Here is a 12,719-nt window from a genome sequence, read left to right on the forward strand (position 1 = left end):
CTGTGGTGTGCAGTATCAAGTTTCATTCAAATTTTTGATCTCTCGTGTACTGTTTTTGCTGTATTTCGGGCACATCCCCATAAAATAAATATCTCTGAATCCACGCGAGCGCAGTTGTGGGAGGGTTGCCGGGGAGGACTGGCGCCTGTCCCGGCGTGCCCTGCACCTGACCTTCCTCCCAAGGTGCAGCACGGCATCAGAGAGAAGGTCAAAGAAGATAGCTGCCGGCAGGATGAATATGTGGCAGCGCCTTGCGGCTGCTCTCCTACTGCTCCCTCTCCCCTGGCCCTGGGGGAGACTCCCCGGCAGGCAATGGGTTCACAGGTCGTCAGTTGGGGGAGGCTTGCCGGGCCCGGTAACCGCATGTGCGCAGTTGGGGACGGCTTGCCAGGCCCGGCGGTGGTCCTCGACCCTGGGATCTTGCTGACTGTTTTTGGGATAAATATGCTGAACGCTTTTGGGGTTTAGAACTTTATCAATGCATGAGAAGTTTGGACCCAACGGGTCCACGGGTCGTCTAGTTGTAAATAAAGCCCCTTTGACCTGTGGCTTGTATATTGACACGGATTATTTATCTTTACTCAGGTGAATGGACCAGATGGTGTTCTCCAGAATGGAGCAGTTGATGATGCTGTTGCCAAAGCAAGTCAGTTGTTACCAGAACTGAACTTTGAGGAGGATGAAGAGGATACATACTACACCAAGGATCTTCCACTGCATGCCTGCAGGTACCTTACTCTGATTTTTGTTTAATCGTCTAAATTATTGGTAGAATTATGCAGTAAAACAGAATTAATCTGCTAAGTAGCCTCTTCCTCTTTTTTATGACTCGCTGAAATATAGTTTGGCAAGCAGGTGGCAAATTTGGTTTAAATCCTTTTGTGGTTTTGAAGAAAAACATTCTATTTTCAAACTTTAATTTCTTTGGAAACTTTGAGTCAACTTCAAGGAGGGCAGTTCTCTGCAAGTAGGTGCTGGGAATTTCTTAAGTGGTCACTTACTATTAATCCAGCTTTCCAAACCATGTTCTGTTCTGGTACATCTCACAGATTACACATCCACAACTTTAGTAATACTAACTGGAATCTGACTGGAAATGCTAAGTAATTCCTCGTTTACCCTGATGCATGTAACCAAACAGTGTGAATCAGGAATCTCATTAGAAATTGTGGTCTTGATTGAGATGTGTTAATTTTGAGTGTGTAGCTTATTGAACAGTCCACTTAGCAATAGTACCATGTAATTTAGTCGAACACTAAGATGATTACTTCAGTCATTCAAGTATATTTTTGTATTTTGCACAATGGCTCCAGGTTGATGCACATTTGAATTTTATATGATTCATATAAAATGTACTTAGGAAATGAATGCAATTATGTTTTTATACAAATGAACCTTTTAGCTGTAGTTATTAATTGTTGCAGGATTCCATTTACATAGGTTTAATGGTGTTGACAAAGTTTTGCAAAGCAAATTTAGAAACCAGCTCCATGGTTCTTCCCCAAAAAACCCCGATTCTGTTTTTATATAATCTAGTTTCGGGTTTGAACTTGGCAAAAGGTTACTAACCTAATTTGTCAAGTTGTTCCTGAACTTCATGCATCAGTTGCCTGCTACAGTGTTCTGAAAGAAACATCGTGGTACGCAGTGTACCTTTGTTTAAAGCTACATGAGGTCAAAGTAACCAAATTGTAATCAAATTCCCTCCAGGGTGTAGCCGGGTGTGTGGCTCTCCCACTGTGGGGTGTCACCCACTTCAAATGAAAAGTGGTCCAAGGATTATTTTAATATAAATTTAGCGGTTGGCCTACACATGCAATAACTCTGATTTTCTGAAGTTTGTCTGAATAAAAGCTCTAGCTGCACATGTGGAACTTCAGTATATATTTGGAATATTATTTGTACTGTATGGTTTTTTCAATTTATATATGGATTGTGGTATTGAAAAATAATTGGCATCTTTCATTATACTGCACAAGAAAGCTTCTCTCTGAACTAATTCATAACCAGAAGTCAATCCTGTAATATATAGAGATAAAGAACTGTCGATACAGGATTATACCAAAGATAGACACAACGTGCTGGAGTAACTCAGTGGGTCAGACGTCATCTCCAGAGATGAGGATAGGTGATGTTTCGGGTTGGAACCTGTCTGAAGAAGGATCCCGACCCAAAACATCACCGATCCTTATTTGCCAGAGATGCTGCCTGACCCACTGAATTTCTCCAGCACTTTGTTTCAATCCTGTTATGTTTGGGCCATGGGTGGGAAAAATGTCGTTTAAATGAGACATTTTAAAAAAAAAATCTTTCCCTGATGGCTTTTGAATTTAATTGCATGACATTTGAATCTGGTTCCCACCTTTCCCATACCAGCACCCCATCACTTCCAGGATTTGTTTATTATTGAAATATGAACCATTAAAATTTTGGGTCTCTTGATTGCATTTCATTTCTATCATTCTGTTCTATTTTCAGTTATTGTGGGATTCATGATCCAGCCTGCGTAGTTTATTGCAATACCAGCAAGAAATGGTTCTGTAATGGGCGTGGGAACACCTCTGGCAGGTGAGTTTGGAGTCTCGTTTCGGCTGCACTCTTGACTCCAATTGTGTGGTTTGCACTCTGGCCTTGACGACTAAAATTTAGGCTAACTAAGCATTGGAGAGATGATCCTTTCAACTATGAATCCTTAATTAGGTCCTGGGGGATTGGGGAATTCATGTGCACTGGGAGATCCAAACCACTAAAGCTAGATTAGTCACCAGTGTAGACTGATTGTTGTCTAACAGTGAAAAGCAGAATTTATGATAAAGTAAGTAGATGAGATACTCTCATTTAGCCGGACTTTGTACCAACTAAATTTCCCTGGACTTAATAACTACGCACAACTAATGATCCCTCTGTTATCATTTGAGCTTGTTGGGTGTTAATCTAGCTGTGATAAACTGTAACCACATGTAAGAAATGCACTGTTTGCATCTTGAGTTTGACTGGTGGTGGGGGGGGGGGGTGAGGGTGAGGGTTGAGGGGTGTGAGGGTTGAGGGGGAGGGATGGGGATGGGGGGGGGGGGGAAGAGAGAGGAGGAGGGGGTGCTGCACCAATGCAGGAGAGGTTTGGATCCAACGGGTCCACTTGGTCTAGTAATGAATAAAGTTCTCCCCACATTTTAATTGGACTGATTTCAATGTTCAGACAAGCCAATCCTTTATTTAATATTTTCATCCAACATCGTGACTGCCATGAAATGGAGATTCCAGTATTTAAGGGTTAATCTGTTATAGTCACCTATTATATTGCTGCGTTGCTTCGCCATGTTGGATGATAACTATTTTGTGGCAGATGGTGAGGGGAATGTGAGCTGTCAGAGCAGTGACTAATAGAGTGGAGGAGGAGAATTCTACTAAGTGGTCAAATTTATTCTTGGAGTAAATTTACAATATAAGAAAATTATGTTTATTTTATTCTCTGACGTGCCATGCAGTAGCCAAGCTTGCTGTAGTGGGATGCTGATAGCATTGTACGATTCACTGAATTCATTCTCTATCCCAGGTTTGTGTTCAACAAACTCTTGGAGATGAGGCTTCAGTGAATCTTCTAAACATTGCTCTTGATGCAATGCACGTAAAAGAATATTTGTGTATGTTGGATATTAAGGGAGATTGGCTTGGTGTGGGTAAGAGGCACTAAGGTTAAAGTACTATCATATTGAATGGTGGAGCAAGACTAGGTGGAGCTCAATAGTTACTCCTTGCTTCTTGTGGGCCATTGTTGCACTGATGGTGCTCCCACCCAAGATTTGAATGCATAACCTACTGTGACACTTTTGTGTGATACTTGGATACAGCTGTATGCTGGAGTGCCAGCTTTCAATTATAGAACTAAAAGAAACCCATTCTCTTGTAACTAATCCCATACCACTTTTGGAAGATGAACGAACAGAGGTGGTTTACTGACATCGTTATGTTTGTAGAATGGTTGTGCTACAACCCTGGGCCCTTGAGATTGGTGAAGTTGTGAAAGTTGCTCTGAATAATTAGTCTTTTTCTTTTTGTCTGTGGGTCTTCCAATTTTTTTAAATTTTTAATTGTATTTAGAAACACTTTCATCGGCTTGCTAAAAGTTCGCCTTTACGTTCTGAAGTTTTGTAATTGCCTTTTTGGTTTCATTCTAACATTCTTGTGTTGCAGCCATATTGTAAACCATCTGGTGAGAGCTAAGTGCAAGGAGGTGACTCTGCATAAAGATGGACCACTGGGAGAGACTGTGCTGGAGTGCTACAACTGTGGCTGCAGGAATGTGTTTCTCCTTGGTTTTATTCCTGCCAAGGCTGACTCTGTGGTGGTGCTACTGTGCAGGTGAGCAAGTGGGCTGAGGATACAAAAAAGCTGATTAAAAATGCTCAGACTTAATTCTACTCTGAACATTCAACTATCAGAAAAATATAATTCCAATGCAATGTACTTTTAACCTTGTGCTTTAAATATTTTGTCCTCTTTGTACAGCCTGTCTATTTCCTGCACCTGGCATTTTGTCTGATTGCCCTGCCTTCATTCATTTGACATTAAAACCGTTACATTATCTGTCTGCTCTAAAGTTGGTTTAGTTTCCTGTCTTCTGCAGACGTTTGAGGAAGGGGCCAACCCGAAACATCGTCTGTTCATTTCCTCCACAGGTTTTGCCTGGCCCACTGAGTTCCTTGTACACCTTTTGCTCGGCTTATTTTAAACTTTGTTCAAATCTTGCATCAATTTGACTCTGTCCCACCTACTCGTGATTAATGGCTCAACATTCCCCACATTTCATTTAAAATCCCTTCCTGGTCCATATCTCTTTACATAACCACCAGCACCCCTCCCCTTTGCCCCATTAATGCTTGCGTTCTGGCCTTGGAGCTCCTCAAAATTCATTACTTAGAGTGATCCTTTAGTCAATTCTATTAGTCCTCTTTCGGTATTTCCCAAAATGTTTGGGATTACTGCTTTGTCAAGTTAAGAATATTTTTCTCTACAACACTTGCCATGATAGCAATCTGAGCCTGCATGACGGTGTAGTCTAATTAACGAGCCTGTGACTGAAAATACCCCTCCTCCCACCACCGGATTTAATGGTTATGTGATCCATGACTCGGGTTTGGCCTCTTTCTATCATCACTCCTTTATGAGAGGGCTCCAAATGTATTTCTGTTTGTGGTGGAAATTGAGTTATAACTGGCAGGAGGTGGAAATGCAAACACACTACCTTGCACTTTGAGTATTGAGAACATATCATTTTCCAACACCCAAGATGTAAGGTTATTTATATCACATTTGTAAACTAAAATTATAATTAGGAACTTGTGCTTTAATTTGTATAATAACGAAGCTCAGAAAATAATGTGATATTGAGTGCCCGAGCTATTTGTTTCCTGTGGAGCTTTGAAGTTGCTGTGGTACTAGAAGATGCTTTCATTGAACTAATTTGCACAAGAAGAGCTATTGAAGCAATAGTTAAGGAATGATGCAGTCTTAATGTTTGTCGTAACGCACTCACCAAAATAATGAGACAAATTAGGGTGTAGTAAATGATAAATTTAAAGGCTTGCCATGATTGAACTCTGTTTTGCTTCAGCTAACCATTTCCTGAAGAATTGTCTTAAATTTTGTTATCGTTGTTCAGTGCCTTGGGAAAAGAGCATAAACAATATTGTTAAATGTTGTGCTCATTTGCTTTCCATCTATAGGCAACCATGTGCGAGTCAGAGCAGCCTGAAGGACATCAACTGGGACAGTTCACAGTGGCAACCATTAATCCAGGATCGTTGCTTTTTGTCCTGGCTAGTGAAGATTCCTTCAGAGCAGGAGCAACTGCGAGCCCGTCAGATCACAGCGCAGCAGATCAACAAGCTGGAGGAACTCTGGAAGGTAGATAGTGTGTAATGTGGCATTTGGTACAATGAACGCCAATCTAGCAGTCAAAAAAATAATTTGTAATAATTGGAAAGAGTGCATCAAGATGAACGGTTCGTTGGACATGCATCCGGTCTTTCGCGCACAAATTAGGAAAGAATGTTCAATTCCATTTCAACAATGCGTTAGACTCTGATACAGGCTAGCTAGATGTGGGGGGTGTCGTCCAAGATCAGTGTCTGAGTGGGCATGGGGATTATTGCAATGTCATTGAAATCTACAAGGAAAATATCCAAATTTCAGGATGCGGAGATATAATAGGCATTGGGTAGAGTTTCCCTGCACTGTAATATGTATTTGTATCCATTTACCCAAAGTATCGACAATGACTTTAGTTTGTCTTTGGAAGTTCTAGTTTGGTTAGAAATTGTCACACCAGAATCTATAAAATAGCATGGGTGATGCTTTAATCACTTTGACTATGCCTTTCTATGTTTGTATAATGGGATCTCTGTGTTTAGGATAATCCATCTGCTACTCTTGAAGATTTGGAGAAACCTGGAGTAGATGAGGAACCCCAGCATGTCCTCCTCCGGTATGAAGATGCTTATCAATACCAGAACATCTTTGGGCCACTGGTCAAGCTGGAGGCTGATTATGACAAAAAGTTGAAAGAATCACAGGTATTGTACAGCAGAAATCGCTGTCTAAAAGAGGCAGCCTTTTTTACATATTTTCCATACTATCAGCATTACTAATTTCAGCCCTCTCGCTGATAACTCTGAAAGGGGGTGTCTCTGTGGGATTAAGTATACATTGTCAAAGGATCACTTAAGCTAGTGGGACTCTGATTTGCTTTTTGCTGACTATACTAATCTAGCTTGGCAAGGAGGCAATGGTTTTATTATAACAGATCACTGTACATGCATCATTAGAGTTGCATGGCCAGGTACACCACCAACATTTATGGAATTACTGGCCCGAGGACATGAGAATAGAAATTGTGTGACAGCTGCTACAAAACTCTGCTCAGACCATTTCACTTAACTGTAGATATAAAGTCTAGGAGATTGTGTAGTATGTATTTATCAAAATGGTACCTACACTCCAAATGTTCGTTGACAAAAGCTACCAAATTTCCTGCCACATTCTCTATAAACATTAATGGATTGATGTTTTTCCAGATGTATTAGAATGTGTGGCTGATAGTTTCCATTTTTATTTATTTCAAGTGGAGTGATCTTATTGTTAGCACAATTACTTCACTCTTTGAATTTTTAAGTGAGTTCAGATATGTTTCTGACTTCAGACTCAAGACAACATCACAGTCAGATGGGACTTGGGTCTCAACAAGAAAAGGATTGCATACTTTACCCTACCAAAAACTGATTCTGGTAAGTGACCTGATTAGTATTGGTACTTTCAGAGAAATAGGAACGGGCCACTGTAAGCATTTGTATTTCAAATGCATTGCACCTTTTGTGGGGTGCTCTAGTGTCAAACAGGCAAAACGTCTCTATGCCAAGGAGTAGGGAGGAAAATGGGAAATGCCGGGTGAGGAGCAACATTGGCTACAGGGGTTGGCAAAATGTGAGGGACCCCTGCATTGTAAGGACAATACTCTCGTGTGGGCAGCCATTTGCTCTTGATAAGCTAGTAATACCCAAGCCAGGTGTTCCTATAAATTGGTCAATCTGGAAATTTTGAAGCTTATAGAATTGGACATTGTATCTGTTAAGATAAAGCTTTATGACAATGTGGGAAATTAAACAATTCTTAACACTATAGATTATCGTCATCTATGATCCAATAGTGGAACAACAAAGATGGAGTCTGTTCATCTAGGTTAAGATGGAGAACAATATTTAGTTGGCTTCCTCTTTGTCCCGATTTCCTTGTTAGAAATCTGGATTTTAAGAACAGTATGCTTCTGTGGTTGGGTAATTATTCAAACTAATTTTGGGTTTCCACACAACTTGTGGGAATGTGCTTGAGGGTGTCTAGATCAATGCCTTAACAACTGATTTTTTAAGGTTGGGGATAATTTGCAGTAATCTTAGCTTTTAAACAGACGTATAGAAGTGGATCAGTTGGAGCAGCCAGTAAATGCTGCAAATGCATTTTAGTGGCGTGCCACACTCTGTACTACGAGCATCTAACACCCATCACTCTTATTCTTCAGACATGCGGCTGATGCAAGGAGATGAGATTTGTTTGCGCTATAAGGGTGACCTTGCACCTCTGTGGAAAGGAATTGGACACGTGATTAAAGTCCCGGACAGTATCCTTTGTATCTTACAAATTTAACCTATGGTTGTTGTACAACTGAAGTCTCTGCGAAACTGTTTATATATGAATGATAAGGATTGCCTCTAACATCTGTCTCAATCCAGCACAGCTCTTTTCAGTGCTATTTTATCAGATGTGCCAGCTTTTAGATGAAACGTGCTTATCTCTTGTCAAAATCTCGTGGACTAAAAGTCCTGTGGTTTTTTTCAACATTTGTTCTCTGAGTGGTATTCAATAATGTAGGAAGTCAGATAAATATATCTATGCAGTCTGACAAGACCTTTGGATGGGGGGGGGGGGGAGCAGAATCAGAATTGTGGTACGAAGGTGTGAAAAGGGATAAGCAAATCTTCAAAGAATTGAAATGGGTATAACTCCAATATCTTCGTTCTGCGCAGTGTCATTTCAGGAAATAAGAACTGTGGTATTCTCCCTTGTTTTCTACACGAATATCTGTAAAATAGATCAAAGTATGTCACTGTTTTGGACACCTTGTTGCACAATTTGGCCGCTGTACCTACATTACAAATCAAATTTTTAAGCACTACCTCATTTGCTATATTTTGGGATGAATGATGTTTGTGAAAAGCTTGCTGACATCTACAAATTTGGCTGCAAGGCACAGTGGGGATAAATTCAGTTACTCTTGAGGTCCTTTTTATCCCATGTTTCAATTGAAATTGCAACACGCAAACATGTCTGCCTATTCCTCCTATCTAAGAGTTGATCATTGATAAGCGTTTGGCCTAATACCCATTTCCAGATCGCTTATTTTTCTTACTGAACAATTTGTTGTGTTGATGTATTTGGTGTATTCTGTCCAACTGTCATCTGTCTTTTATAAGGAAAAGTGAAATCAAATGTTTGTTCCCAGTCTTAAAAGTCACGGCATTTAATGACTTGATTCCTGACTTTTTTTTCATCGATTACTGGAAACAAGTGAAAAAAAAGTCAAATCTTTCCACATCTATTGCCCTGTTAACAACGGTAAACTTGCATTTCTGCTACTAAAACTGCGCATGGTACCCTCCTGTGGTTTGGTGGTTTGATACCGATTCAAAATGCAATGCACCTAGCCCAGACTCCTGAGGAACCCCAGTTTCCCAACTTCCAATTTTGTCCCAAAGTTGCTGCTTTCCTTTTGATCCCATGAGGTTTTTTAACTTCTAAGCAATTTCACCTTTTTTCACGGAATGCCTTAATAACTCACTGAATCCAACACTTCTCCAACTTTAGATAGTTCCTCTGTCCCTCCCGTCCCCTCCTCCTTCCCAGATCTCCCTCTATCTTCCTGTCTCCACCTATATCCTTCCTTTGTCCCGCCCCCCTGACATCAGTCTGAAGAAGGGTCTCGACCCGAAACATCACCCATTCCTTCTCTCCCGAGATGCCGCCTGACCTGCTGAGTTACTCCAGCATTTTGTGAATAAAAACCTTCGATTTGTACCAGCATCTGCAGTTATCTTCTTATACCACACTGCTTTTTTGATCTTCTTTGTCTCCATCTGAAACAATGCATTCGTTAGTCGGGTGTGAACTTCCCTGACATCCATATTGACACCGTGACTAATTGCTGCCCATTTTAGTAAAAATGAATAGTCCCACATATTTTTTTTACTAATCTGCTTGCTTTCTGTCTATTTTTAGACTAATTGACCTGCGGTTGTCTTGTTTATCCCTTTTGTCCTGCCCACAGCCCCTTTTAAACGATGCAAGTAAATTATGATCATGCCACCAAAGTAACCTGTCGATACCACCTGCCAAGCTTCAATTGCCAAGTTTTGTCCAGTAATGCCCCCATCTGCATTTTTAAGAATTTTCCATCTGCATTTTTAATGTCAGAGTAGCTGAAATCCCTTTACCTTTACTGCTACACTTTAGCATCAGTCAGATGTCCCTTCATATTTACTATCTCCTGTTTCTGAGCCAATAATATGCTCCCAGCAATGTGCCCCTCATTTCAACCAAAACAACCTTATTGGTTTATCGTTATAGCATTTGATTCTTTGTCGCTAACTTTCTTAACCACTTGAGACCCCATCATATTTTTATTCCACTTTGTCTGGTCCGAAACCCCTGTTCCATTCAGACTTGTATTTTTGTGCTGCATTAATTTTGTTTCAGTAATATGTGGACTACAACTCTTCCTGTGTGCGACTGCCCTTTTAGTTCATTAACAAGTAATAGCATTCCATTATTGTTTAGTCTTCACCTTCTTCAGACTGATTCCAAGATTCACTATTACATTTTGTACTGCTTATTTCGGATTCATCTGCTTTTGGGTTCGCATATTTCTGTCAAACAATTCCATGAATCTGCACTTCTAAGTTGTGTGATTTAGGTCATTTCAAAATGGGAGAACAGCTGCAGGGTGATATTGTTAGGCCTGACCACGTCAGGCTGTGAATTGTCTCTAACTTACCAATGCAGATTATGGGGATGAGATCGCAATTGAGCTCCGCAGCAGCGTTGGAGCTCCCGTTGAAGTCACTCACAACTTCCAGGTGGATTTTGTCTGGAAATCAACTTCATTTGATAGGTAAGTTGCCAGTTTACTTGCCTTTTCCCTTAAACGTGGCATCATCAACCTTTATTTTCTGCCTTGGGGTTGACGTTTGCTGCAGTAAACCTAGTTCACTCCATCACTAGTAACAAGTACATGTGTGGTGTCACAAGTTAACTTGGAGATTATTTGCCTCTGATTCCATGCAGTTGCAATGGTAAAATTGATGTGATGGATATTTTAACCAATGGTTTGAGTTTTGTAGAGAACTGTAAGCTTTTTTTTCCTTTAAAAAACAAAGTGGGCTGTTCAGTGAAAGGCGATGCAAGAATCAAAAGATACTGGATCAGGATAGCCCTTTGCTGTGGGCATGCTGCCCGTGAAGCTGAGCTCTGTTTTGTGTAACCGAGTTAGCAGCTGGTATTGTTGCACTTGATCCCTGTGCGGCAAATGTGAAAATGTTCATCTGTAGGATGCAACATTTGAAGATATAAAATTTGTACGTTGTACTTTGAAGTGGGTGCATTTCTATTGTATGGTAATGAGAGTTCACTGTTCAAGAAGCAGTACTTCATTGTGCAAAAGAATCAAAAGAATTTTAACAGCACAGAAGGATGTCATCTACTGCAGTGCCGAATGTTCTGACTTGAGAAACAAATGCTACAATTTAATCCAACAATAGCCCCACAGAAACCAAACTCTGTACCTGTACTTTTGTTTTGTTATTCTTTACAAGCTCTGTCTTTGAGGTGTTTGACATGGACATGATAAATTGGACGGTCTTTTTGTTTGCTCTTAATTTCTCTGTACTTTCTGTATTTTATTAAATCTTCGGTGACTAATTAGTAATTAGAAAATGATGCATACCTTTTCTGGCTTCCCCTTAGTCAGATACGAATTACCCTCTGGTTTATAAAAATTGCCCCTGGGGTACCTTTTAAATATCTCCCCTTAAGCTCACGCCCTCTTGTTTGAGAATCTTCTGTTCTGGGAAAAAGACTTGAGTGTTCACTTTATCCAAGCCAGTTGTGATCTTGTACATTTCAAAAAGGTCACCCTTCATCTACCTATGCTCCAAAAGAAAATGTCACAGCTATCCAACCTCCTTATAACTCAAGACCATCAGCCCAGGTAACATCCTTGTGAATTCCCTTCTGCACCCTTTCAAACTTATTGACATTCTTCCTATTGCTGGCTGACCAGAACTGCATATAGTACTCCAAGATTGGTCCCGTCACTGTCTTATGCAGGGTCTCTGTGATGTTGTACTTAATGCCCTTCCCTGTGAAGGTGAGCGTGCTGATGTGATGAATGAGAATTCATGTTGTTACCTGGTTTGTAAAGTTAACAAGATAATCATTTACTTTTTGCCCATTATAGAATGCAGAGTGCACTGAAAACCTTTGCAGTGGATGAGACCTCTGTGTCTGGCTACATTTACCACAAGTTGCTTGGCCACGAAGTGGAAGATGTGATTATTAAATGCCAGCTGCCCAAACGCTTCACTGCTCATGGTCTGCCAGACCTCAATCACTCACAGGTAGGCACTTTGAGTACTTTTTCGTTTAATAGTGCATTTGACTTGTTAATTCCTTCTCATTAAAGGAAACTTGTATATAATTGCTGCCCTCGATCGGACTTGTTGCAGATCCCATATGTTAACGTGGTCTGATTGTAAAGTGTACAGTACGATGCTAGGGCCAGTTTCACTCTCACCTGGAAATGAAGCAGTTCCATAACCCATCCGTTACAAACATGCTGCACGTGCATTGTCATTGTATTGCAATGCCAGCTATCCAATATTCTTAAATCTCATGGTACAGTCTCCTTTACATTTGCAGCAAGTTCCAGAATAAAAGAGAAATCACCACATTTTGCCATGATTGGCAGCCCTGGGTGGGATTGAGGCAAATACAAAGGAAACCAAGCGTATGTTTTCATTCTGTGTGTGCACAATAAAACAAGCTGCCCGTCACCATTGGACAATGTTCATTTCCTATCATTTATTTTTATTACTGGGAGGAGTCGATATCTGCTT

At 40.5% G+C, this 12,719-nt stretch overlaps 1 protein-coding gene across 3 annotated transcripts in view; it reads left to right on the forward strand.

Annotated features, from left to right (window-relative positions):
- Positions 1-12,719, forward strand: part of upf1 (UPF1 RNA helicase and ATPase) — a 47,831-nt gene that overhangs the window by 20,068 nt on the left and 15,044 nt on the right. The window contains exons 2-10 of one of the 3 annotated variants that reach the window (XM_078424166.1): positions 586-728; positions 2,479-2,568; positions 4,192-4,359; positions 5,724-5,904; positions 6,411-6,572; positions 7,199-7,283; positions 8,072-8,179; positions 10,609-10,717; positions 12,062-12,221. In XM_078424166.1, coding sequence (XP_078280292.1) covers positions 586-728; positions 2,479-2,568; positions 4,192-4,359; positions 5,724-5,904; positions 6,411-6,572; positions 7,199-7,283; positions 8,072-8,179; positions 10,609-10,717; positions 12,062-12,221 — 1,206 coding nt within the window. Of the gene's footprint in view, positions 1-585; positions 729-2,478; positions 2,569-4,191; positions 4,360-5,723; positions 5,905-6,410; positions 6,573-7,198; positions 7,284-8,071; positions 8,180-10,605; positions 10,718-12,061; positions 12,222-12,719 lie in introns of all 3 variants that reach the window. The other 2 variants (XM_078424167.1, XM_078424168.1) reach the window with 2 other exon arrangements.

The sequence above is a fragment of the Rhinoraja longicauda genome, chromosome 28, assembly GCF_053455715.1.
Source record: "Rhinoraja longicauda isolate Sanriku21f chromosome 28, sRhiLon1.1, whole genome shotgun sequence".
Classification (NCBI taxonomy): domain Eukaryota; kingdom Metazoa; phylum Chordata; class Chondrichthyes; order Rajiformes; family Arhynchobatidae; genus Rhinoraja; species Rhinoraja longicauda.